Below are 27,340 nucleotides of genomic sequence, written 5' to 3' on the forward strand. Positions count from 1 at the left end.
ATAAAATATTATGAGATATGTGATTATTTAATTGTTTCTGAACTGAAGGTAAACATACTCGTCTCCGTTTTGTTGCTGCACAACATAACCAGTGGTTATGTGTCTTCTGTAAATAACAAACGTAAAACTTTAAAAATAGAATGGTTGAATGAGTAACGTAAGCGTGTTCATAGAGTTGAATAGAATTGTGTTTATGCTGTGTTGTGTTTTTCGTGTTACAGTCCGCTAGATGGTGTAATGGTTTATGCAGCGGAGGGGAAACGCGGGGTTTCTTTCCACCCCTTCGCCTGTAGGCTTGCTGTGCCCCCCCCTCCCCAGTTGTTGCCAGAGTCACAGAGGCCACTTTAAATGTAGCACCAGGACAAGATGGCTGGTACGTACCTCTTACTCTGGCTGCAACAGCCCGCTTTTAAACCGAATCTTTCTTCACATCTTTTCCAACGCCTTTTTTTTTTTTTACCCCACCCCCTCCGATAACACGGCTTGTGCGCCGTCGAGTCAGCAATTGACATCTCTGTTCTATTTGCAGATTTATCCCTGCTTCAGGAAGATTTGCAGGAGGACATTGACGGATGTAAGTTTGCCTCAGTTGTTTTTTTTTTTTGTCATGCAACTTTCAAACTGTGATGATGATGATGATGGTGATAAAGAAGATACATACTGCCATTGATAGGGAACTCCCGGATGGTCTGCAGGCCTTGGGAGCAGCATCCGGAAATAAACCCTTTTATAAGTTTTGGAGCTGGTTAATTTTGGTCAAGGTAATAAACAGATATTTTGTTTCACTTTTCGATGGAGAGATCCGATTACGATACTACAATAATAGAAAACTGTAGCTGTACTACGTACGCACTTGTAGTCTAGCGCTACAGCTGGAAGTTTTGTTGTATAGTTAGTTGAAAACAGTGAGGGGCGTTTATTGTTTTCCAAGGCATATGTTGAATGTCACCGTTTGTGGGGTTGTTTTTGTTTTGTTTATAGAATATATATAATATATATATATATATATTATATATATATATATATATAATTAAAATATATATATAATAATTTATATGTCGAATGATCTACAGAGCAAAATTCAAAAGAAGCTGTATCGGTTCTTGTTGTATTTTGTCACCATGATGTATTTTGAACTGAACAGTTCGTAAGCATAAAAAGCGCGTTTAACCCTGGATATACAATCTAATAACTAACACATGTAATACAGTGGGTAGGAATTTCTATTTCATGTGCCTTGTGTAAAAATATCACGGGCTACAAGTATGTTGTAGGTTTTTTTTTTTCCTTCTTTTTTTTTCGTTGTTGTTATTGACGTAGTAAATTCCAATTAGCCGAAGTAATACCAAGATTGCTCGTGTGCTGAACCCTCTTAAAAAACCTCGAGCAAAGGTGAGCGGTAGCGGCAGTCAGGGTACCACCGTTCCCAGCTTGTGTCAGACATTCTCAAGATTCACACTGCATTTAAATTACTTAAAGTTGGAAATGTTGCCACGCTAAATTGTTAATTTTAAAAATCGGACACATGAGACCTTATATGGTGACAGTGTTTAATAAACTTTGGTTGCTTGTTGCAGACTACTATACAGAATGGCACGTTATTAAAATGAAAGGATGCATTCTTTAGTCGGTAAATAGCCAGAATTGTACTTTGAAATTGAGGTTGGAAACTGTCATAGCCCATTATTAGAATAATATATCTATCCCCAGTGGTGGAATGTCTGCTCTGTAAACTTTGTGCAATGCATGCCCATGCTTGATGCTATTCATTTCGTTTTTACTGACTAGCACCAACACAAGTAGAGACAAAGGTTTCTTCACTACCTGTATCAGAATTGTGCAAGGTCCTGAGTCGTGTCTTGTGCCTGGTTTCCACCATGCATGAAGAGTTTGTACTGGGTTGACCTCAAGTTTGTAATATACCTTTTTTCCCCCGGAATCCTTACCAACTTAATTTAACCCATGATCATTTTCGACCCATGTGATGTTTCTGGGCCTGCATGTAACACAACCTGTATGTGCATCAGTGGTGGGCAACGCTTTCACTCTGCTCAAATGTAGGGGGTCGTGCCATGTTGGCTTTAAGCACTGGGTTGTGCCCAGCCTCCACTATGCTCCTGAGATAATTTTAAAAGCTCTAAACCCACGAATGCAGACAAGCCCAGTTCTCTTGCATTGTGGTTAAGATGCTCGTTTGCGGCGTGCGGGGTCACCAACCTGTTCCACATTGCGGTACTTACCATACATGTTGTAGGGGTATGCAATTTTTGAAAAAAACTTCTTGTCCAAGGGACAAAAATGCTAGAGGAATCTACTTGTCCTTCTTAAATCTGCTTTCCCCCCCATCGTCCCACAGAACACACACACAAATGAATTATACTTTTTAGGATTTTGCTTTTATTAAACACTTAACGCACTCAATTTGTAATTAATATTTTTTCTTCATTAAATCAAATAAAGAAAGTAATTCAGTCGAAACGTACTTGCCAAAACTGAGCCCATCTCTTTTTTGTGCATGACACATAACAAAACAAAAATAATTAAACTAAAAAGATTCAATCTATGTCAGATAGAGATACCTTTGATTATGAACTACAGCATTTCAGCATCATAGGTTTCAATTTCAATTACTGTATATACCGTGATTTTAAAGCACAGTATTACCGTGAGAGCATACTAAATTACTTTACATGGAATGCTTTACAGAAGATGTTGATGAGTTGACCGATCTATCTGATGACGAATTTCACATTACACACCCGTCAAACAATTTGGTGTAAAATGAATACCAGACACTATTTATAAAATTATGTCTGCTCTTACTCCCTGAGAGTTGTGGTTGCCACTGATACTTTTATGGTTTTTAGGTAGGAGATCACTTAATTGCACTTATGGAGACATTTCTAAAGAAATTAATTTAAGTACATTTTAAAAACGTTTACATTCAAACTAGGTAACTGCAGGGTATGTTTCATCAGAGTGAAAATGTTATTCTCTAATAATCTTCAGATTCTCAGCTGTTTAGAAAGGTATAATACAGTGTACTTTCATGGATATTTGCCTTGGTACACAAGCCGAAAGTCACGTTATGTCAGTAAGACCTGAAACAGAATGTTCAACAGATCGGATAGGTTAAAGAATTGGTTTCTAAACTACGTTACCCAGAGGAATGGTGATGGTGCTTGTTTGATATGTTTTGTTTTCCTATATGACCATTAGATAAAGAGAAATCATTTTGTTTTGTTGGAAAACAATCTCCTTAGCAATCTTCCTAAACACTATTATATATATATATATATAATATATATATATATATATATATATATATATATATTTCATAATATTTTTGTAATACTAATATTTATTGTTAAATATGCCTCCTAGAGCTGGCGGTCAAGCTTTACTGTAGACAAAGGCAATGTAATAATAGTATTGTTGCATTCAAATATGTTTGTTACTGTGTGTGACTGAGGGTATGTGAATGAAAAGGATATGTATACTCTATATATTTTTGCTTTGATGTTTTAATTTTTTATTTTTTTTATGTGCGAGACTTCTGCAGGTTAGAGTTTTGAGGACCTTGCGTGACTCACTAGAAATCTACAGGATATTTTCTAGCAACAGAACGTTGTGACAAGAGGGGAAAAAAAGTGCTTGTCTGACGGGCAAAGTATAACGATAAAACTTATTTTCCCTCACGCAAATCTTGTCCCGGGCGTCAGGCGATATGAATTGCACACCCCTGTGTTGGCACCAATTCTTCTGCTGATTGACTTTTGACTTGGTTTAGGGTAGCAGAAATTGAGTTGCAACAGCAGTTCTATATGCAACATTTCAATGGGTGAATGCCAGGGCCATAACCACAGTTTAAATTCTACCGAGGTCAAAATCAACAGCATTGAAATCAATATAGCCTTGGTGGCACGGCACACCAGGCAGCTAAAAAAATACAATGACTTACTTTTAAACATCGTCTTACTGACCCTGACTCCTCTTAGTGAATTCATATAATAAAAATAATCTCTGCTTACAAATAAAGCCGTTATTATAAACATAGCCCTTCTTCAAACACCACTCCTCATAGCTAGTTATGGGCCAGGTGAACACGGCCTACAGCACCCACATTGCCAACTTTGTTAATACTTTTTAAAAGAAACCATGCAGAAATATATACACTGTGACCGGTCTGGTACTGTGGTATTACGATTCCTTTTAGCCAGTAGCACTGCACCTTTTCCTATTGTTAGCTCATACTTAGTTTCTTGTAATTTTCAAATCTCTTCAAAATCTCGATTCTTCTTTGGGTTGCACTTGTAAGAAGTCATATTTTACTGTGCATTGTTTTTGTTATCTAGTGCATCTGTCTGAGTGTTCTTTTTTCTTTCTCTCTCACTCTTTTTAAAGCCATGGTGTAAGAAATAAGCGTGCATGTCATGTTTCAGATCTGTGTGGGGTGAATTATTACAATTATAAGTGGTGTTTCTGGTGTTTCTGATAGTTGGTGTGGATGACTACAGCTCAGAGACTGATGTCATTATTATACCTTCAGCCCTGGACTTTGTTTCACAAGATGAGATGTTGACGCCACTGGGAAGACTGGATAAATACGCTGCAAGTGAAAACATATTTAACAGGTACTGTATGTAAAGAAGAAATATGGAGGGTGATCAGAAAAACAGAACCTAGCTTTTATAGAGTTGTACGCACTAATTTATTTGATTATTCAGATTGAGCTCTCCATAGGTCACTAGTGTTGATTGGGCTAATTTACCAATTTTCCAAGGAAAACAACAGAAGAAATAACTGCTTGAATTTTTCTGAATCGCTGTTCTCCACAGAGCAGTCATTCAAATCAAAGCAGCTGTTTCTTCACTTGTAAATTTAAATTAGCCCAGTCAACGGCAATGGCCCTCATCTGATTGTGAGCACCTGATTTCTGCGGAGAGCTCAATTTGAATAATGCAAGTTTTAGTATACGTAAATAGAGAAAGAAAAAGTGCATGACGGGGTTGAATGTATAGCACTGTGTGTGGTCTTTTATTTATTAAATTTTTCTTTATCGAACTAGACAAATGGTGGCTCGAACTTTACTGGATACTTTAAAGGCAGTAAGCGAGGATGAGAAGGACTGCATCACTGTGCTGGAGCGGGTTAGCAGACTGGCAGATGATTCGGGTAAGAGCTAGTGCATTGCTGGGGAACTTTTTCTAATATTCTGACCTGATCTAGTAGTGAGTACCAGTATGTTGTTACTGAAGTCCTGAACGTTGTCTTCAGTAAAGACAAAATAAGTACTATTAACCTATTTATTGTGTTGAAACCCTTTTGGTGTGTTTGTGCTTTAATTGGGGATCTGAAAATAACAGCACACTATGAAAACTATATACATTGAGAAGCAACAGTAACTTAAAATACCTGCAAATCCCAAAACACAAGGCAAGCGTGATGGTGTAAATGGAGTTAAAAACTTTGGTAGCATTCTAGCTGCAAAGCAAGTGGTGGCTGTTTAAACTGTGAAAACTGTACCAGTACAGTATTCATCTAAATGTTTAGCACTTCAGCAGTAATATCTGCTGGCTCACACAGTGTGTGCACACTATTCCCCAGCCTTCCATCTGAATGTCAACAAACCACCCACACATCTTTTCAGTAGTCAAATTGTATGTAAAAGAAGTCAGTTGACCGCAGTGTTAGGAAAATGTACACTTTGGGGTGTGATTAGAGCTGCAGCTTAAGTTTCCTGTTTTTTATTCTTGCCTTTTATGTTTCTGTGTTTTCAATGGCTACCTCTAATGAAGTTTGGTGTATTTCTTGTGCACTCTTTGCTGTGTCAGGCCTGTGCCAGCAACACTACTCCTCTCTGAAACTTTAGGGTGGCTCACTTTGGAGTTTAGTCCATAAGGTGTTACTGTACATCACTGCTAGAGACATTTAGTGCCTGTGCACTAAGATCAAATGGTATATCCACTTCTAAAATTCGGAGGACAGCGTGTGTTGGTCTTTGTCGCTCCCGAGTAAGTGCAGAGGTGGTAGCGGTGAGCTGAGCCTAAAAATACAATTGGACATTTCAAATTCGGAGAAAAAATGGGGTCAAATCAGTTGGCAACTACTAAAAAAAATTTTAAAAGCCTGATTCGCACAGAACTAAAAATCAGCACATAAACATATGGTTTTGGAAATTCTACCGACTCTGAATCGTGCGACTCTACCAAGAGTAATACAAAAAAGATATATATACACACACACACACACAGTACTGTGCAAAAGTTTTAGGCAGGTGTGAAAAAATGCTGTAAAGTAAGAATGCTTTCAAAAATAAACGTTAATAGATTATATTTATCAATTAACTAAATCGAGTCTCAACATCATCGAGTCTTGATGGGATTACATGGAGAGAGAAGCAACTGAGGATGCCTAAATCCACAGAAGAACTGTGGTTAGTTCTCCAAGATGTTTGGGCCAACCTACCTGCCGAGTTCCTTCAAAAACTGTGTGCAAGTGTACCTAGAAGAATTGATGGTGTTTTGAAGGCAAAGGGTGTTCACACCAAATATTGATTTGATGTAGATTTTTCTTCTGTTCACTCACTTTGCATTTTGTTAATTGTCTAGACATTTGTTAAATGTCTATTTTTGAAAGCATTCTTACTTTACAGCATTTTTTCACACCTACCTAAAACTTTTTCACAGTACTGTATAAGCACATCAGTGGTAGTGTTGCATAACAATATGGCCTCCTTCAACTGGATGCAGTACAGTAGGTGTTGATTTTCATATTTAGAGTTAAGAATCATGGATCAGGGAATGTTTTGGTAACAGCCAAGATGTCCTAAGCTTTGATAAGAAATTCATTTATAGGTACATGTTAAACTTCTTTTTTTAAAATTATGTTTACAACCTTATGTACAAAGCAGGTAAAACATATTGGAAACTATGTTAGCATTTATTTTGTGTTGATCATAGAGCTACTACGGTATTTATTAATCATTCAAAAACAAAAACAAGAAGATTTTAATTTTTTTTAACAAGACCCGATTTTAATTTATTTATTTATTTATTTATTTATTTTTCTGTTTCAGAGCCAACTGTGCGAGCTGAATTAATGGAGCAGGTCCCTCACATTGCTATTTTCTGCCAAGAAAACAGGCCTTCCATTCCTTATGCTTTTTCCAAATATTTATTACCGATTGTGGTTGCATACCTTGCAGACCAAAATAATCAGGTAATAATACTGGATACAGGAGTTGTATGCTTAGGTCTGTTTGTTTTCCTAGGAATCTTGGAGCAATTGCATCTCTGTATCAGGGGATTCATGTGTAAGAACTTGCAGGCGAACGATGGAAGAGTTTTCTTACCCAACACTTCTTTTACTTGGATGTCTTGGTAAATGGTTCTGAAGTAATGCAATTGAAAGGTGCAAAATACACCATTCTGTGTCTCAGTATTATTCTACTATACATATTTTAAGCCATTTTGTAGCTGTCTGCATAAAAGGCTTCCTAAAATAGAGCCCTTGACCTTACTGACCCTCCAGGATTATGCAAAAGAAAGTCAAATTCTTCATTATTTTTACAGTGCCTCTGACAACAAGTTATGCAGCTTTAAGTAATCGTACAGAATTATTAGCAGAGATCGTGTGATTGCATAATCCTGGATTGACTGGTTGGTCATAGCCTAAAGAAAAATACAAACTGGTTTATTCTGGTGGGGTACAGTTTAATCAAGTCAACCCCTTTGTTCTTTTGGTGAGTGTGTCATGGTGACTTACGCCATTTGGACCAATGCCTGCAAGAACATAAATCAGTTGTTCTATAGCAAGATCTGCATAGGCAGTCAGTATTCTGTAAAGTGACGTAAATTAGATCTGAGCCTTGAAGCCTGTGTGCTGTTCCCTTTGCTGCAGGTTCGAAAGACAAGTCAGGCAGCACTACTGGTGCTGCTAGAGCAGGAACTCCTTGAGAGATGTGACATTGAGACCAAAGTATGTCCGGTCCTCGTGGACCTGATAGCCCCCGACAGCAACGATGATGTGAAAACAGAAGCCATGGCCGTAAGTAACCCTTCCTGTCTCTTAATCCCTGTGCTGCCTTATGGTCTAATGTGGAAATATGCTAAACAAAGCCAGGAAGGGAAGGTTCATTTTAAATTTGCTGGCTTTTCTTTATAGGTTTTTTTTTTCCTTTTTTAGATTATCTGTAAAATGGCACCTATGGTGGGGAAAGATATCACAGAGCGACACTTCCTCCCCAGGTTTTGTGAGATGTGCTGTGACTGCAGGATGTTTCACGTTCGCAAGGTTTGCCTCTATATGGGTCACTGTTACCAATTATTTTTTAATTCTTTTTACCTAAGTCAAGTTTTTTATAGACAGGTGTCACAGGATGTTTAATATTAACAAATTACAGTTTTAGTATCAAGGGGTGCACTTTTTGGAGGGCAAGGGAGATGCATTCTGTCATCCTTTGATCCTCATATGAAAGTTGCGAGTTACTGGGCCACCACCAGCCTCGCTGGTATACAGTACGTTGTGAAACTTCTTCAGATGCATACCATCATTTTGCTGTTGTGACAGCATATTTGCAGCATATCAGGTTTGATGTCTACATGAATGGGCCTTTGATTTTGTCTTGGCAGGTATGTGCAGCCAATTTCGGAGACATCTGTACTGTAGTGGGCCGAGAGGCTACAGAGGAGTTACTGGTAGGTATATAAAAAAAGAAATAAATTGGAACACGAAATATATTTATATTTTTAAATTGGTGTGTATATGGTGTGTTTTATCTAAGACAGAAACCCAGCAAAAGCTCAGCAATTTTCTGTAAATAAAACCTAACTTTTGCCTCAAAGATGACCAGTCTGTTAAAGTGTGCTTGGCTGTTGTACAAAAAGGAAAGCGGTTGACTCCCAACGCTGTTTCTTGTGTGCTTTTCCTGTGCAGCTGCCCCGATTCTTCCAGCTCTGCTCTGATAACGTGTGGGGAGTGCGGAAAGCCTGTGCAGAGTGCTTCATGACTGTTTCCTCTGCAACGTCTCAGGGAGTCCGAATGACAAAGCTCTCCTGCCTCTTTATCAACCTCATTAGCGACCCCTCCAGATGGGTGAGAAGATTGGCAGCATTGTTTTTTTTCCCTCTTGTACATTTAGTTTACTAATCTTCTGAAGTGTTCTGACCGCTGTAAAGGCTAGTAGTCTAAATGTCATGAACTTCGTAGGTTGATACATTATACAGCTTATTATTATGTATGTGTGTGTGTGTGCACGCGCGCATGTATGTGCGTGCATTTGTGTATATATTAGAACATGAGTAGTTTGGAGATACCAAAAAATAAAATAGTAATGACAATCTGAACCACACTTCTAGGTTCGACAAGCTGCCTTTCAGTCTCTTGGCCAGTTTATCTCTACGTTTGCAAACCCTGCAAGCTCTGGTCAGTATTTCAAAGAGGAAGAGGAGCCAGGAGCTGCTACCAGCACACAGCCCCATAGCAGGTGGGTCTCTTGATGGGAAACTCTGTAGCCACAAAGCTGCTGCTTTTCTAAGCTGCATATGTGTATGTGTAATCACTTCCTTCCTTCCTTCCTTTCAGTTAAGCAGTTCCAGTTTGTGTAAGTCAGTGACTTTTGTATGATATGGTAAAACTGAGCTACTGAATCTGCCGTAATGCATAGTCTTGTAAACTCTTTATTTTAAATGAGAACCTTTTACTGTTTTAGCATTTGTGACATAATGATTGTTGTTTATCTGTTCTTGTTTTGTTTTTTTAAGCTTGTCATTACCAGTACCTGCCTTAGAAACAGAACTTGTTTAACTGCAAGCACTGCCTTAAGGGGAATTTTGTGCATTCTCAGAATGGTCCCTGAATATTCTCGCCATACAAGGCCACCCTTGTAACTCCTTGAAAAGGTGCTGACTTACCAAAGATTTTGAAGAGACATTTGTCAGAGAGAAGGTGGAATTTTGTTCCAGTGTTCTAGTGAGCATAAATCCATATACAAAGTTTTTGGAAACATCTCTGCTTTCAACTTAAGTAACAGAACGGTTTTTAAAGACAGGCTAAGGATAACCTTGAATATTACACCTATCTCGAGTTTCTTTCCCCAGACACATTCTTGTTTTGTAGCGCAATTCTATTTTTCTTTGCCCTGAATATTGTGCATTTGAAAAGGCTCTATGAATTTAAAATTAACACTGACTGGCTACAAAAACACACAACGTGTAGTTCCCCAAACGTTTGAAATTAAATAGTTTTTATCCAGTACAGTTTTTCTGATTTGGGCAAGTTTAAGGGATGAGCAAGTTGCCAAGGCACCACTGTCTTTCTGCTTCCCCATAACAGTTGCTGAACAGTTTCACAGGCCTCTCATAAACCTTATATAGGTCTACGGGATCACCATAACACATTGTGACCACAAATTGCTGACTTGGAGATTGAGAGGAACAGTAATTCACTAAGTCATCATCGAGAACTGCCCGAGACACTATACAGCAAGGGTAGTTTACATGTTTTCAGGGTATTGGCGCAACAAAAGTAAATTGGCTAAAAGCACCATTTCACCAATTTAGAAAAAAAGTCAATACCTGTCATACAGCAAGAGAAATAATTTGCTAAAGTAAAAGTGTCCTCCTTTTTCTCTTGTGTTTTTTTGTAGATTTTTGCAGACCCCAGGCACTTGTATCCATGTATATTACAGTAAATCTGGAAATATGTTTATAACATGGAAATATGCTAGGGAATGCATTTATTTTGACGTCTCATTTATATTAAATAATTTATTTCTGTTTTTAACTGGAATATTTGCCTGCAAAAAATATATATTTTTTGAAACTATAACCTTCAGTTTGTAAACGTGTTGTGTTATTCAGTCAGTGCTACACGATTAGTTGAGAAAACAAGCATTTTGAAAGATGAAGTCAGGTCAGCTGAGGATTCTGGTCTTGATCAAAAATTGGTTTCCTGTCAGTGTAACACTCATTGTGGTCCCTGTTGGCGCAAGGAAGTACGGTTCCTCTCGATACTGGTTGATAAGAATAACGCTATTTGTGGTTTCCACTGGATAAAAATGTTAATTTCTGAGAATTAGCTCTGATGAAGGATAGCCTATTAGTTGGCAAAAGTAAAACCATAAATACATTAATAAATATTGAAGTAAATGAATACATAAATCAATACATAAACTTTCTTTATCTTTATTTATTTTTCACTAGCAGATATAAATACTGCTGTTTAATACTGTATGAGACAAAAATAAATGCTCAACAGTTCTTCAGTTGTATATTAGTGATGATTTTTGTACATAAGGTCGTCATGCTTTCATATATTTTTACTTTTAAATTATAAAATACATTGTAACAATCAGACAGTTACTTTGTTGCACAACTTGTCTGTTCAGTTTATCTTGTCAGTCTTTTATGTGACATGTATGGTAAGGGGAACGGGTCACACTGTTACTTCGCTTGTGAAGGGGAGAGAGTGGGGAGAATGCATGTTGCTGTTTTCGGGGGTTTCAGAGCATGGGTGTGACTGGTTGATGAGCCGGACAGCCGCGGGAAACAATGGGAGGTTATATAAGGGGGTGCACGAGCCTGGGGAATGGAGACAGTCTGACAGGAATTCTCTGTAGTTTCAAATAAAACAAACATTTTGAGAATTCAACACCTTGTCCGAGTACTACTTCCTAAACATGAAAATGTTACAATATACTAAATGAACAGATCAAGCTTATTCTAATAGTTTGCAAAATCAGATGAAAGCTTTCAATACAATCAGGATAATACGCAATCATTATTTACAAAATCTGGAACGATAAAAGTAGATCGAACTTGCATGAAAAACACAAGCCAAGTTAGTAGAAACAATTGGGGAAACCTTGACCTCCCCCAATGCTTTTACAGCCTATTTGCTTGGTGCTGGCCAAGGTTGCCCCAATGGTTTCTTCTAACTTGGCTTGTGTTTTTGATACCTCCACTTTAAATGGCTGGGCACTTTTGATAACTTGGTGTGTTGTTTATTTTTTATATTTCCAATGTGTTTTTGTTTTAGATTTAACTTGCACTGTAACCCTTTGGTCCTTTTATGAGAAATAGTCTTGTTTATTATCTTGCAGTTCTGAAACAGGGACTCCAACAGCAGATTCAGAGACCAAAGTGCCCTCTTTTAATTCTGAGGTCAGCATTTGTGGGAAAGATGGAGCCACTAAGACTGAGGAGAATGGCCAACACTGTTACAAGACTGGAGAGAGCTTGCAGTCTTCTGAGATATTGCAGAATCCCCAGTCTCGGGAGACAGAGAAGAATCCCCAGTGCTGTGAGACAAGGGAGAGTGAGCTATGCTGTGACATCAAAAACCATTGGTGTTGCCGAATAGAAGAGAACCAGCAGTTCTGTGACTCAGCATCATCTAGCAACCAACAAGAGGAGGAGGAGGAGGACAGCCAAGTGTTTCCTCCTCTACAGGACTCTGCTCCACAGAACTGTGGGGGAAGCACTTGTGAAAGCCAGCCTTTATTCTGCACTTCCAGTCATTCAAAACCAGCAGATACCACCACCACCACCACCACCTCCTCCAATACACTGTCAGGGACTATCTCTAAGGATAAACCCATCCCTGAGCAGGAACTGTACAACTCATTCCATTACTGGAGGAATCCTCTACCCCTCATAGACCTGGAGCTGGAGTTGCAGCAGGCGCAGGAAGCCCAAGAGAGACAGAAGGGATTCCCAAAGCCCCATTCACCACAGAGTCAGTTGTCTCACATCAGCCCAGCCCGGAGGAAGGAGCTGGAAGAAATGATAGAGAATCTTGAGCCACACGTTGATGACCCTGATGTTAAAGGTACACAGTCTTTTGATAATAGCAGGTTGGGAGAAAAATACAAGGTCTGTTTAAGGGGTTTGACATATGTATGGTTGCGCGCTTCCAGTTGACCGCATGTACAGTTGCATGCAGCCAGAAACTTGCTTTGACCTCAATGACTCTCCTGAGGAGGAATGACCTAGGAGGTAAAACAGTTACAGACTTCCTGAAAGTAAGGCAAGCAAACTGAGAACTGTCTTTAGCCTCCTGTAGCATCAGATCTCATATTTTAAAATGCAAACACATGTCTATTATTGCTGCTTTGAAAAAAAAAAAAAAAAGCAAATTTGAGACTTTTAGAGCCAGTATCTCGTGCATGTAAGTTATAACAATATCTTTGAGATGTATTGGACCTTGGTGTGCTGTTTCCTATCTTCCTGGAACACTTCAAATAACTTTGCCCTTTTTTTGGGCATTGTACTGCTTCAGGCAACTGCAATCTATCCTGAATCTTGGTGGTACTGGATGTTCACATTTTTGGCTGCAGTCCAATAATTAGTGACTTTCCGGTCAAGTAGCAGCACGGTGCACCATAAGTCATACTTGCCTTTTTTTTGTTTTTTTTTAACCTGGTTTGTCAAACTGTAAATTTTAAGCTGCTGTTATTTAATTTAACGAAATACAGATGAACCTAAATCTTTGTACACAAATATATTATTTTTAGAATGTTACTGCTTTGATTTTTTTTTTTTTGGAAAACACATGTTGGAACTCTACAACTCCTTTGTATTTAACAATAACAGTTCAGTTAAGGCTCAAAGCTAGATTTGTTGTTAAACACACTGAAGTTACTAGAGGTTGATGGTTTGTTCCAACTTTCTTTATTGTGGTTGCTGTACACATTGGCTGATAATGTATTCTGATATTTAGGTGTGCAGTTTCCTGAAACCCTTTTTATTGCAGTGCTCTGTATGAGTGCATGGCAAGATGACATCGTCTTCTGCACTGCAACCTTTGTTGTGATGCTGCTGTTGTTTTTCTGCCCGGTAGCACAAGTTGATGTGTTGACTGCCACCCTGAGAGCCTCAATGCTGGAATCCCAGCTGGAAAACTCTACCCACGAGCCTTTTGATAACAGGATAGAGACTCGGAGGGAAGCAGCCACCCCAGACCACTTCAATACAGATCCAGTGCCATTAATCACTGACACAGCAGATAAAGAGGTAGAAGTTTTTCTACTTAACAGTTGATTTTATATAATAAAGGTATGGTCCATGCAAGACTGTATCAAGATCAGGGTTTGTGTACACACACACACACAAACAAACACAAACAAACTAACGAGTTTTACCAAAAGGTTGTATACATTTTTTTTACTGCAACAATCCAGCATGTGGCATCTGCGGAGTGCTACACTGGCAGAGGTGCACTCAGTTGTCTTAAACACAAAACCACTTCTTTACAGAATTACCCAACAACACTTCATTGCATCTCCCTTTGTCCTGGACAGGAAATGAGCCTACATGCATGCATGTCAAGGGGTTACCCTGTATAAATCGCTAATTAGTCTAATGATAAGTTGTATGGGCTGGAGCCAGCCTAAATCTCAATGATACGACACACTCAGACCAATGTTATTACCTTTTCAGTGAGTTTAAATGGAAACTCTAGCGTCTATCCAGGTTGCAAAGAAGATAAGCAATTTATTTTTAAACATTTACTGTTGTATGTTTTTTTTGATGTTTTGTTTTTGATATCCTGTTAAAGAAACATGAGGTACACAGCAGCACCCTTCTCAGTTCTTTTTAACTTGTTCTATTCAATTGTATTCCTAAGCAGAGCCTGGAATCCCCCCTGGGGTTCATCCACGGGGATCACTCCCAGATGAGCGACTGCAGCTTCAGCCCAGAGGAAGAGAGCAAATTCAAACAGCAGGTAACTATTCTGGGCACGAAAGGCAAGATCGCTGTAGTGAGGCACAACTGCTGTAGTGAGGCACAACTGCTGTAGTAGACGATGCTCTAGTGCAGTGGCGCTTGAGCAGTCCTTGTGTTCATACAGAAGGGTTGTTCAATAATGAAAAACGGAGCACGTCAGCAAGGCGGTTAGTGGTTTCTTAAGCAACATGCAAATTATGCAATTTACTGCAACCTGCCGTTAAAGTACATCTCTTTTAGCTCTGCACAAAATGAGTAAAGTTCTGCTGGGAAATGCAAATGGGGTGTGACTGGGGAGTGTCACACCCCATTTGTCCCTAAGAAAGACAAGGCAGTTCAACAAACATTTCTGTCCTCGCCCCAAAGGTGCATGTGTATTGCTGTGGGGTCATCGCTTCTTTTTTGTCTTTGTGGGCTTCTCTGTAATATTATATATAATTATTATAATTATTATTATTATTATTATTATTATTATTATTACTAGGGCTGTCAAGCGATTTAAAAAAAGTTAATCGCAGTTAATGCTACGATTATTTTATATAAAATATATACATACACGGAACAAAAATTTAAACGCAACATGCAACAATTTCAAAGATTTTACTGAGTTACAGTTCATATAAGGAAATCAGCCAATTGAAATAAATTCATTAGGCCCCAATCTATGGATTTCACATGACTGGGAATACAGATATGCATCTATTGGTCACAAATACCTTAAAAAAAAAAAAAGGTAGGGGTGTGGATCAGAAAACCAGTCTGTATCTGGTGTGACCACCATTTGCCTCATGCAGCGCGACACATCTCCTTCGCATAGAGTTGATCAGGCTGTTGATTGTGGCCTGTGGAATGTTGTCCCACTCCTCTTCAATGGCTGTGCGAAGTTGCGGGATATTGACGGGAACTGGAACACGCTGTCGTACACGTCGATCCAGAGCATCCCAAACATGCTCAATGGGTGACATGTCTGGTGAGTATGCAGGCCATGGAAGAACTGGGACATTTTCAGCCTCCAGGAATTGTGTACAGGTCCTTTCAACATGGGGCCGTGCATTATCATGCTGAAACATGAGGTGATGGCGGCGGATGAATGGCACGACAATGGGCCTCAGGATCTCGTCACGGTATCTCTGTGCACTCAAATTGCCATCGATAAAATGCAACTGTTCGTTGTCCGTAGCTTATGCCTGCCCATACCATAATCCCACCGCCACCATGGGGCACTCTGTTCACAACGTTGACATCCGCTCACCCACACGACGCCATACACACTGTTTGCCATCTGCCCGGTACAGTTGAAACCGGGATTCATCCGTGAAGAGCACACTTCTCCAACGTGCCAGTGGCCATCGAAGATGAGCATTTGCCCACTGAAGTCGGTTACAACGCCGAACTGCAGTTAGGTCAAGACCCTGATGAGGATGACGAGCACACAGATGAGCTGCCCTGAGATGGTTTCTGACAGTTTGTGCAGAAATTCTTCGGTTCTACAAACCCATAGTTTCATCAGCTGTCCGGGTGGCTGGTCTCAGATGATCCCGCAGGTGAAGAAGCCGGATGTGGAGGTCCTGGGCTGGCGTGGTTACACAAGGTCTGAGTTTGTGAGGCCAGTTGGACGTCATGCCAAACGACGACGGAGGCAGTTTATGGTAGAGAAATGAACATTCAATTCTCTGACAACAGCTCTGGTGGACATTCCTTCAGTCAGCATGCCAATTGCACGCTCTCTCAAAACTTGAGACATCTGTGGCATTGTGTTGTGTGACAAAACTGCACATTTTAGAGTGGCATTTTATTGTCCCCAGCACAAGGTGCACCTGTGTAATGATCATGCTGTTTAATCAGCTTCTTGTCAGGTGGGTGGATTATGGATAGAAGTGAGTAGTTTTTCGAGATTTACGATTATACTGTACAGTATAATCATAAATCTCGAAAAACTACTCGCTTCTAAATCTTTTGTAGTCATTTTTGTATTACTTTAGTATAAATACATGTTAATTTGGATTCATATGTTGTTTTTTTCTGACTTTGTGAACGAAAAGACACACATTTTCCCGTTTTCCCATTGGAAATAGTGATATTTTGAAATATCACTGTCCTGGTCACAAAAGCAAAGTTTGTGGGGAATAATAACCATTTTCTATACCTTTTGAGGCATAAGCAATTAGGAAATAACACTTACTACCCAGGAACAAAAATTGTGTTACATAGTGTAATCCAGCTACAAATAAACAGACCCAAACAAGTACGTTTTCAAACAGGATTTAAAAGATTCAATTGTGCTAGCATTCCTGATATGAATCGGAAGCAAATTCCAAAGACGAGGGGCATTATAACTAAATGCCCTGGCTCCGACAGAGTTCAGACGAATTTGAGGGACTGTCAGAAGATAAGCATTTTCCATTCTCTGGGAATGACCAGGGACATGTGGGGTCAGCAGATCTTGAAGATAAGAAGGTGCAAGACCATGTAAGATCTTATGAAGAACTTTATAATAATAAGAATAATAAGAATAACGTTCCCCCTTTATAAGGCGGCTCGTTATACTGTGGAACAGGTTATAAGGCCGTCTGGCCATGGCTCCCATTTGCCCCATAATGCCTTTACACTAAGACTGGTATTCTTGTCATAAGGCAGAATATAAACGACACGGTCTCTTAACTATGGCTTCCGACTACAGTGTTATGAAGGCGGAGCTCAGATTTAATGAGTAGTAATAATAAAATAATTATATTAAGATGAAAAGAGCAACGTAGCAGATGACAAAGACGAGACAGAAAAAACGCAATCCGAGAAAAGTTCCAGACGGTAGAGGAAGAAGTGAAACATGCTATAAAACATATGAAGACAGGAAAGGCACCCGGAGAAAACTGCATGATAGATAGATAGATAGATCATTGTTGATAATAATAATAAAGACTACTACTAATAATAAATAATATTTTTGTTATTTTATATTTTAAAAGATCATGGTCATTAGACAGATTGGCATTGACCTCTGTTTCATTTTGTTGTGCTGGCTTGCTGGCATGTTATTGAACACATTCTTTGACAGATTCAATAATGTTATATCAATCTGTAGGTATTCGTTGTTTTAGTGTAATTCAAACCACATTACAAACTGTATATATAAACACACACGTGTAAATTATTATACATGACTATATTATTTCTTTTAGCAACACAGTATTTCTCAGGTTGAGATGAATTGATACGTTTTCAGGTCCCGGTAATGTATAGACTGTCGGCATTAATATACCAAAAACGTTTTTATTCACCGATGTGTAAATATATCTGTATGCGTGTGTTTATTTTTTAAACCGGCGATGCTACATTCGGTATGTTGGTTTGGTTATCTGCAGTGATGGCGTTCTACTGTCCGAAGTGCAGTAAGGGTGGGTCCAGATTAGGTGGTTTTGCATCTAAACAGACAATTATTCAGTTTGGCAACAGGCAGAAATGGAATCGAGACATATTAAGGAACAAAATGATACTGAAAAACCTTGGAAGTCTGTTGAGGGGTGCAGTCAACTCAAAAACTAAGTGCTTTCTGAGTTGTGGCTCATAAACTGAAAAGCAGTGCAAGGCAAAAGGTGCGTACTGTGGGATTTCAATAAGTAATGCTGAATGCCAAACTATTTTTTTTTCTCCCATAGGATGTTGTACCCCAGGCCCTACTGGACCAGTACCTGTCCATGACGGATCCCTCTCGAGCTCAGACTGTAGATACTGAGATTGCTAAACATTGCGCTCACAGTCTCCCTGGAGTGGCACTTACCCTGGGCAGGCAGAACTGGCACTGTCTGAAGGACACCTATGAAACCCTGGCCTCTGACATGCAGGTGAGTTCCCAATAGAAATTATTAGAACATAAGGCCTTTTTTTATTTTTTTTTTTTTTAGGCCTTTTTTTATTTTTTTTTTATTTTTTATTTTTTTTAATGATCGCTTTTAACTGGTATACCTGTCTGGCTTCAGGCTGAGCTGCAGCAAACAGGCTGTGTGAGAGGTGCACTGGGTCTCATTGAAAAGTTCCCTGGTACCGTGGCAAGTCAGTCTATCCCGCTATCTGGCGCTGCAGCTGGAAGTGTAAACTCAATATTTTTTCCAGCAGAGTGCGGCAGAGACTTTTTACGAATTGACTTGGCTGTATACCGTTAATTAACAATATGATTTCTGCTTAAGATTTGTTTAACACCCCCCAGTTGTCTTTGGGAATGTATTAGCAAATGTACTGCATTTTAAATTACAGTGCCTATAGAAAATCTACACCCCCTTGAAATTTTTTCACGTTTTGTTGTGTCAGTGCTTCAGAGTTTCATGCATTTAAATGAGGATTTTTTTCAATTTATCTACACACCATACTCCACACTGTTAAGGGGGAAAAAGGTTTTATTGAGAAAAAATTATATATTAAAAATACAAAACTGAAAGATCATAAATGGATAAGTCTCCACCCCTCTGAGTTAATACTTGGTGGAAGCACCTTTGTCAGCAATTACAGCTGTGAGTCTGTTGGGATAGTTCTCTACCAATTTTGCACACCTAGATTTGGCAATATTTAACCATTCTTTTTTCAAAACTGGACAGCAATCTTCAAGTCATGCCACAAATTTTCGATTGGATTTAGGTTGGGGCTGTGATTGGGCCACTCAAGGAGATTTACCTTTTCGTTCCTTAGCTACTCCAGTGTAGCTTTGGCTGTGTTCTTTGGGTCGTTGTCATGCTGAAGGGTGAACTTCCGTCCCAGTTTCAGCTTTCTTTCAGAGTGCAGCAGGTTTTCCTCAAGGCCTTCTCTGTACTTTGCTCCATTCATTTTCCCTTCTATCCTGACAAGTGCCCCAGTCCCTGCCGATGATGCTGCCACCACCATGCTTCACAGTAGGGATGGTGTTCTTGGGCGATGCGCTGTGTTGGGTTTGCACCATATTTTAGTTTTGTCAGACCACAAAACTTTTTGCCACACGGCTACAGAATCTCCCGAGTGTTTTTTTGCGTACTTCAAATGGGATTCAAGATGTGCTTTCTTGAGTAATGGCTTCCTTCTTGCCACCCTACCATACAGGCCAGATTTGTGGAGTGCTTAGGATATTGTAGTCACATGCACACTTTGACCAATCTTAGCCATAAAAACCTGTAGCTTTTGCAAAGTTGCCATTGGCTTCTTTGTAACTTCTCTGATCAGTCTCCTTCTTGCTCCATCATCCAGTTTGGAGGGACGGTCTGATCTAGGCAGGGTCTTGGTGGTGCCATACACCTTCCACTTCTTAATAATCATCTTGAACATGCTCCAAGGGGATATTCAAGGCCTTTGATATTTTTTTTATACCCATCGTCTGATCTGTGCCTTTCAACAATTTCAACAACTTTGTCCTGGTGTTCTTTTGAAAGCGTCTTGGTGCTCATGGTTGAGTCTTTGCTTTGAAATGCACTACCCAGCAGAGGGAACCTACAGGAACTCCTGAAATCAAGTGAATCACTACAATTTAACACAAGTGGAGGCCACTTAACTTGGTGTGTGATTTTGAAGGCAATTGGTTACACCTGAGCTAATTTAGGATTGCTATTACAAGGGGGGGGTGGACACTTATCCAACCATGCTGTTTCAGTTTTTATTTTTAATTAATTTTCTACAAATTTCTAGAATATTTTTTTCACTTGGAAATTGTTCAATAGGATGTGTAAAATGAAAAAAAAAAAACTATTTAAGGAACATATCAATAGCATAGTACAAATACGAAGAGACGTTTAATAAGATAAAAAAAAAAAAAAAAGACCATATTCTTATTGGGCTTATTTATCTTTTTGATTGTATTGATTTTTTAGTGTTACATGCAGGACAGTTGTTATAAGATTGTTACCTTTATTAAAAATGTACACTGATTAATCTACTATTTCACATACCTCTTCATAGTCGTGCATACTGATAAATCATCTCCTGATCTCTCGTTTTAACACCAAACTCCTCAATAATGAGATCCAAAGCCTTGTATCTCCTTGTACCGTTAGATGGAGTGACTTCATGTTTTCACGGTTGTCTTCTGTCTTCATGCTGAATGTGTTATGACCATGAAACTGACCTAATGTGACTGCCATATTAAGTTCCTGGCACCCTTGCAGTTACAGCAGCATTGAGACTGTATACATGGAGTTATTGTGGTAATGTTGGATTTCTTGCTTGAGTTCCATTACTAGTGTAGTCTAGTGAAAATAAACCCTTTCGATGCTGCATTGCTTTAACCTCTGACCATGTCAATGATACAGACCACATGCTTTGGCATGGGCACTTTATAGTTGGTACTTGATTATTTTCTATGGTGCTCTCAGTAAAATTGCATCCACGGTGGTGGGCAGTGAACACATGACATGCTATGACATACCCCTTAGATGATGCTACTGAGGATGTTTTTGTGTGTTTTTGGTAAACTACCATTTGTAGTTTATTGTACTCCTTACCAGACCTTTTGGTGCAATTGCCTTTTTTATTTTTGTTTTAATCCTTGTATTCAGCCTTTGGTCAGCATAGCTGGAAGGCTGGAAAATCTCAAGGCATCTGATTTTACCTTGTCTGCTGTTTAATTTATCCTGATGGAGTGTTGGTAGCCTAGAAGGATTTTTGCTGTTAGAATTCAAAGAAAGGATCACCCATTGCCACTTGAGTACTTGTGAAGTGTGCCAGGGAAACTCATTGTGGCCCAGAATCCTCTAATGAAACAACAGGAAGTGTGTGTGCTATTTTTTTAAAACCTTCCTCATCTGAGCACACCAAGGTACTGTAATTACTAACTTCCTGCCTGTCGCATCAAGAATCTGGCTTAGCAAGATGAACAGGGGCTGGAAAGCACACATTTCTGTTTTGCTTCCTTGAAGTTGACTTTGAGATGATCCCCCAAACCAGAACACACAAGAAACCAAACAGGTCTGGTTGCATTGTAAACAGTGGTAATATTGTAGTAACTGCAATGGATAAATGCGACTGTATCGGGGCCTCTGAAATAATCTCAAAGTGCTAACTTGCTATGGAGTTTCGGTTATATGAACCCAGTGCAATAGGGAAGGTCCTGGTCAAGTCAATGACACTTGGTTGCTGTTGCTGTTACTGTTAGTGTGTTGATTGTCTCCTCTACTGCCTGTAGTGGAAGGTGCGAAGGACACTAGCCTTCTCCATCCACGAGCTGGCCATCATCCTGGGAGACCAGCTAACTGCAGCAGACCTCGTCCCCGTCTTCAATGGCTTTCTCAAGGATCTGGACGAAGTTAGGATAGGGGTCCTCAGACACTTGTATGACTTCCTAAAGGTATTCACTAATCACGAGAACATGTAAATAAATACAAGAAATGATGATTATGCAACAGGTCAGCCTAGTATATGAAAATGTCTATGTGGCAACTGAAAAAAGAATAAATAATAATAATAATAATAATAACAACCAGTAGATATGCAGTAACCATAGTACTGCACTAATCTTAATTGACTGTACTGCCTCTATAGAGATCCATTAATTGTATTACATTTAAACCAACTTGCTCACTACAGTTTATGTAACTTCCATAGTGTAACATGGCCCAGTTTGGACTAAGCCTATGTATGGTACCTTTTATAAAAAGTTAAGGATATACAATGGCAAATAGATTACCAGTTGTACTGCTGTGATGCTGTTGTGAGTAACACTGTCGCTGTAGAGGGTTTAATTGTTTGTGTGGATAGCCCTGCAGTCTCGTGGTTGTCTTTGTGTAAACTGAGACACGATTGCTTTGTGCCCCTCCAGCTGCTGCACAAGGAGATGAGGAGGGAGTATCTTTACCAGCTGCAAGAATTCCTGGTCACAGACAACAGCAGAAACTGGCGCTTCAGAGCTGAGCTGGCTGAGTAAGTCTTTCAAAAGCCAGCTATAGAATGTTCTGCATCCCTTGCTGGATATATTGAATAGGCAAACAGCAGTCTCTTGTTACCAAGTAAATATTTCCACACGACCAGCATTGTTAAACACAAGCCGAAGCCCACATAAGGCATTAAACAAGATGTTAAGTTATTAAAGATTACAGTTCCCTTGATCTGTATGCAGCATCAGCTGGTCCAAAACAGTCAAAGACAGTGAGTATGGACCTTTAGTAACAAAACAGAGATGTGCTGTGTTTCATCTGGGGCTCCACAAAGAAAGTGAGCAAAAATGACCAACTAGCATATTACTGGGAGTAATTATTACTGACACGGAGGACTTCAATTAAAACCGCTTCACTAATACTGGGATGTTGATGTTGCACGAAGTGAATTATCAAGTTGTCTGGTTTATTTGTCTAACAGTATACTTTGTGTTTAATTCCAGGCAGTTGGTTCTGCTGCTAGATCTCTACTGCAGCAAAGATGTTTATGATTATTTGAGGCCTTTAGCATTCAGCCTCTGTACAGACAAAATTTCTTCGGTCCGCTGCACCTCTTATAAGCTGGTAAGATGAACTGCCTCAATGGGCTGTAGTGGTTCATGTGTATTAAAAAAGAGACTGAAACAACTAATACAATACAAAACCTGTTTCCAGAATTCCTCTTGTATTTGAAAGCAAACTTTTGTTTCTCTCGCAGATTCGTGAGATCATAAGAAAGCTTTCTTCAGATTCAGCATTGGTTGCAGATTTCATGGCTGAGCTTGTCGCTAAATTCTGCTACTGCCCTAAATGGTCGGGCCGCCAGGCTTTTGCCTTTGTCTGCCAGGTAAGAAAATATATAGAAGTAAAATATGATCGCATGTGAAGTGCAGTAAAAGTCAAATTTGGTCAATATTCAAAAATAATAATAATAAAAAGCCTTGTGATCATTTTACTGTACATGGTCATTTCATATAGTGTGCATGATAGGCAAACAAAACCTTATGCTTTAGATCAGTTTCAAGGTTTACAGTTAGACAGTTATGGCCAGATAGGCGCACATTCAGTTTGTTCATCAACACATTATTATTACTATTATTATTATTATTATTATAATAATAATAATAATAATAACAGTAATAACCTGTAATGTGTTGGCAGTGCTGATAATGCTGTACCCTTGTGTTGTTTCTGGTCAGTCTGTGATTGAAGATGACTGCGTCTCCATGGACCTGTTTGCTGAGCACATGCTGCCTCCCCTCCTACAGCTGGCATCTGACCCTGTTCCCAACGTCAGAGTCCTCCTCGCCAAAATCCTCCGGCATAGCCTTCTAGAAAAAGGTAAGCCCCAGGAAGCCGGTTATTTCAGAAATTGCCAGACGAGGATTGTTTTTTTTGGCAGTAATTCGTCTATACCAGAGGTGGCCAGACTGCGGATCCCAGTGAAGTGCTGGCTGACACACACTTTGTGGCTCGAACTGAAGAAAGAGTAATAAACAAAAGTGAAAATAAGAGAGGAAAAACTAAAAAATAAATACAAATTCATTGTTTTTGTTCTGTATTCATTCGTGTTTTGTTATTCTTTCTTCTCTCCTGTTTATTTCAGCCTGCATGTGCACATTTCGTCATTTGGTGACCTTCGACACCGCACATTTTCACATGCTTATTTCGATCACCTTGAGCGAAAGCCTGATGTGTGGTTGAGTCAGTTTGATAATTTTTTATGAAGTGCTCATTCATTTTGTGGAGACAATGGCATTGAGCAAACCCTCCACGAGTAATATATGAAAGTATGAGGCTTTAACCCAGACTGGGAGAAAGTGTTTGCTTTCACTGAAAACAGTGGTAAACATCAGTGTCAACAAATCGCTTACACATTAGGCAAGCAACCAACATTTATGAAACAAATCGCAACAAATTTTCATCTGAATATCCTCCTGGATCAGACTTCAGGAGAAACAAACTAGCCTCTTTTAAAAGCATGCCTTAGCAGTCAGCAGATGCTCCTTCACGGCATGGAATATTTCCTGTGCCAAACGTCCTTTATTCAGATTAATTCATCTTTTTTTATAATTTGCAGTGGGCGCTAGACTAGAGAATTCATGTTTAAATGTTGTATTGCAGGTTTAAAATGCATATTATATTTGCGTCTCTCAGGCTCCTGTTCGATCAGGGTCCACGTATTTCAATTACAAACACACCTACAGCATTATGCTTCTAACCGTGGCTAACTCGTCCTATCGATTTCTGTATATAGATGTTGGTTGTCAAGGCAGAATTTCGGAGGGTGATGTTCTCAGAAATTCAAGCCTGTACCCCGCTTTGGAAAACAACACCCTGTGCATCCCAGACAGCGATGTACTGCCTGATCGGAGTGTTCAAATCCTGTACTTTAAAAAAGCGATGTCCGTTCATCATTTGCAAATGCTTTATCCCAGTTAATGTATTTTGCTGCCATCAAGAAATAACTACTACACGAGTAAGTGCAAGATATCGTTTTAATGTTGGAGAGAATTAAATATCTATATATATTGAAAACAATGCTAGTACAAGTTTAAAACGTCTTGCTCGCAAACATTTCATGTTTTACAGCGTGTGTCTTGCGGCTCTCGGCCATATGAACATTTTGGTGTGCGGCTCGAAGGGTCAGGAAGTTTGGCCACCCCTGGTCTATACTGATTTTAGTGGGTTTTCTATTCAACTGGAGAGAAAATGTAGATCAAATAAATATATTTAAACTACATACAATTTTTACTGTACAAAGTTTGAGTTTACAGTACTGTATTGATTTCTTTTTGTCAATATTGTTTGTGGGTTTTTTTTGTTTGTTTTTTTTACCATAAGAGAATACAACATAAATGTAATAAAACCGTTTTGACTCTTTCAGACTATTTCATACACTCTGCCAGCTCACACCAGGAAGCCTTGGAACAGACCTTGGTGGCACTCCAGATGGACCTGGACAAGGACGTCCAGTACTTTGCCAGCGTTCACCCTGCCAGCACCCGTTTAGCTGACGATGCCATGAGCACAACCTCTTCCACATACTGAGCACCCCCAGCCAATTCCCAGCAGCATTACAGCCTACACCCTGCTGTCCCCAGGAAGAGCTCCAGAGGGCAGCTGGACAGAGGTGATGGATGGACTTCACCCCACTCCACCTACCCACAGGGCTACAAAGAGAATTTCTCTCTAAACTACCTGAGAAAGGGTGGCAGTTTAGCCACGCAGTGAATTCTGGCACTACAGTAGCACAGCCACTTTGGAATGACTAAGAATGCTTCGAGAGGGCATCTCTCACAGACATCTACCTGAATCTGTCTCTCCCTATCTTTTTTTAGTTGATACAGCTTTCCCACTTATTTTTATTTTATTTTCTTGCCACAGAAGCCTTAAGAGAGTCTTCCTAAAATTAAACATATAAATAATAATAAATACTTGAATGCTTAGAGTGGGGTTTGGTTAAAGAAAGAGGATTTCACTTTTCAAATCATTCCTCTGTGTGGGGGGAGTTAACAACAGTTATTCTTAGTAGCAAAAGCCAGTAAAACAGAGCTTTAAAAATAAAGAAGTCTCATTTTACAGTGTAGTTTTTTGTTTTTGTTTTAGATCTGTGTAAATGACTTCATCACAAGCTCCATAGAGTGTACAAAGTACAGTCCTAGCCTTCTGTGAATTCAAGAATTGTTTTGCAAATGTAGCACAGCATATTTTAAGGGCTTGGTGCTGCAATGTTATGTTTTTAAACTCTAGTGCAGCACATTGCTGTAGCCATGTGCAGAACCAATCAGTAATTGGGTTAGTATTAATGATAAAACAATTTTTATTATTATGTTTTAAAAGCTGCCATGTTGGGTAAATAAAATTAAGTAAAAGGGTAAGCACATATACTTGAAGTCGGGTATTTTAACTTGATCATGAAATACTGCACCTTCTATTTTGCTTCTCCTTTGGACTATTTTCATGTTCTGTACATATCTACGGGCCACCATTACGATAGTTCGTCTTTGGCCATGTTTACTATTGTGATACAAGTTTGTTCTTTACCTGTCCAAATAAAATAAATGCAGACACATTGCTGTTGGCTTTAAAGTTTATTACATTGCTGTTGAACCAACCACTCTTTGTAAACGGCACCACTGCCAGCAATAATACGAATGTGTTGATATGAATAAGACCTAACCAACTTCACGATATAAAATCCCTGTTAATTAGATTCAAGCATTAGTTATGAAAATCTGTTTTCACTTTATATTTTTGAGAAGGACATTGACTGTTCCTGTTCATGTACTTAATAGATGCAGGAGATGTAATATTGCTAAAGGTTTTTTGAAGTGGTTTATCCTTCAACTTGCCATTGAACTACATATTTTATATGTGTGCATCTTAGTTCTCTTAACATTTCCAAAGTGCAAGGTTCCATATGTGTGATGGTGGGCCCAGTTTATAAATAGACATAGTGGCCCACAATCATTTCAGTTTTACTCCTAAAATATCATGTTTCCTTGGTGGTCTGCTGTGTTTTTCACGAGCGTGTACATCTGACCAATGGAGACACTGGCAGTCTGGTTTGTTTACAATAGCCAATTATAGTGTTAGCTGTACATGCTATTTGTCCTGTAGCAGTTGGAGCTATTTCTGAGCACAACTTTCATTTTATTTTAAACACATCTTGGTCACTACTACTATATAATTGGTCCAATTGCTATAAAATGCAACATCCTCCTAAAATAATTAGTCTATTAATGA

At 39.1% G+C, this 27,340-nt stretch overlaps 1 protein-coding gene across 5 annotated transcripts; it reads left to right on the forward strand.

The window, feature by feature from the left end:
• The first annotated feature begins 269 nt into the window (after positions 1-269).
• LOC121313528 (serine/threonine-protein phosphatase 4 regulatory subunit 1-like) lies at positions 270-26,666 on the forward strand. Of its 5 annotated transcripts, none has more exons than XM_041246178.1 (20): positions 270-373; positions 530-574; positions 4,499-4,634; positions 5,069-5,175; positions 7,079-7,221; positions 7,903-8,049; positions 8,188-8,295; positions 8,634-8,699; positions 8,938-9,096; positions 9,360-9,487; positions 12,104-12,831; positions 13,843-14,015; positions 14,629-14,727; positions 18,386-18,571; positions 21,865-22,026; positions 22,498-22,598; positions 23,056-23,176; positions 23,310-23,438; positions 23,791-23,932; positions 25,479-26,666. In XM_041246178.1, exons 1-20 carry the CDS (start codon positions 367-369, stop codon positions 25,640-25,642), a joined length of 3,051 nt encoding a protein of 1,016 aa, XP_041102112.1. In that variant the 5' UTR covers positions 270-366; the 3' UTR covers positions 25,643-26,666. The 5 variants fall into 5 exon arrangements, with proteins under 5 accessions (XP_041102112.1, XP_041102113.1, XP_041102114.1 ...); XM_041246179.1 differs by having other exon boundaries at positions 14,632-14,727; XM_041246180.1 differs by having other exon boundaries at positions 4,550-4,634.
• The last annotated feature ends 674 nt before the right edge of the window (positions 26,667-27,340 follow it).

The sequence above is a fragment of the Polyodon spathula genome, chromosome 3, assembly GCF_017654505.1.
Source record: "Polyodon spathula isolate WHYD16114869_AA chromosome 3, ASM1765450v1, whole genome shotgun sequence".
NCBI lineage: Eukaryota > Metazoa > Chordata > Actinopteri > Acipenseriformes > Polyodontidae > Polyodon > Polyodon spathula.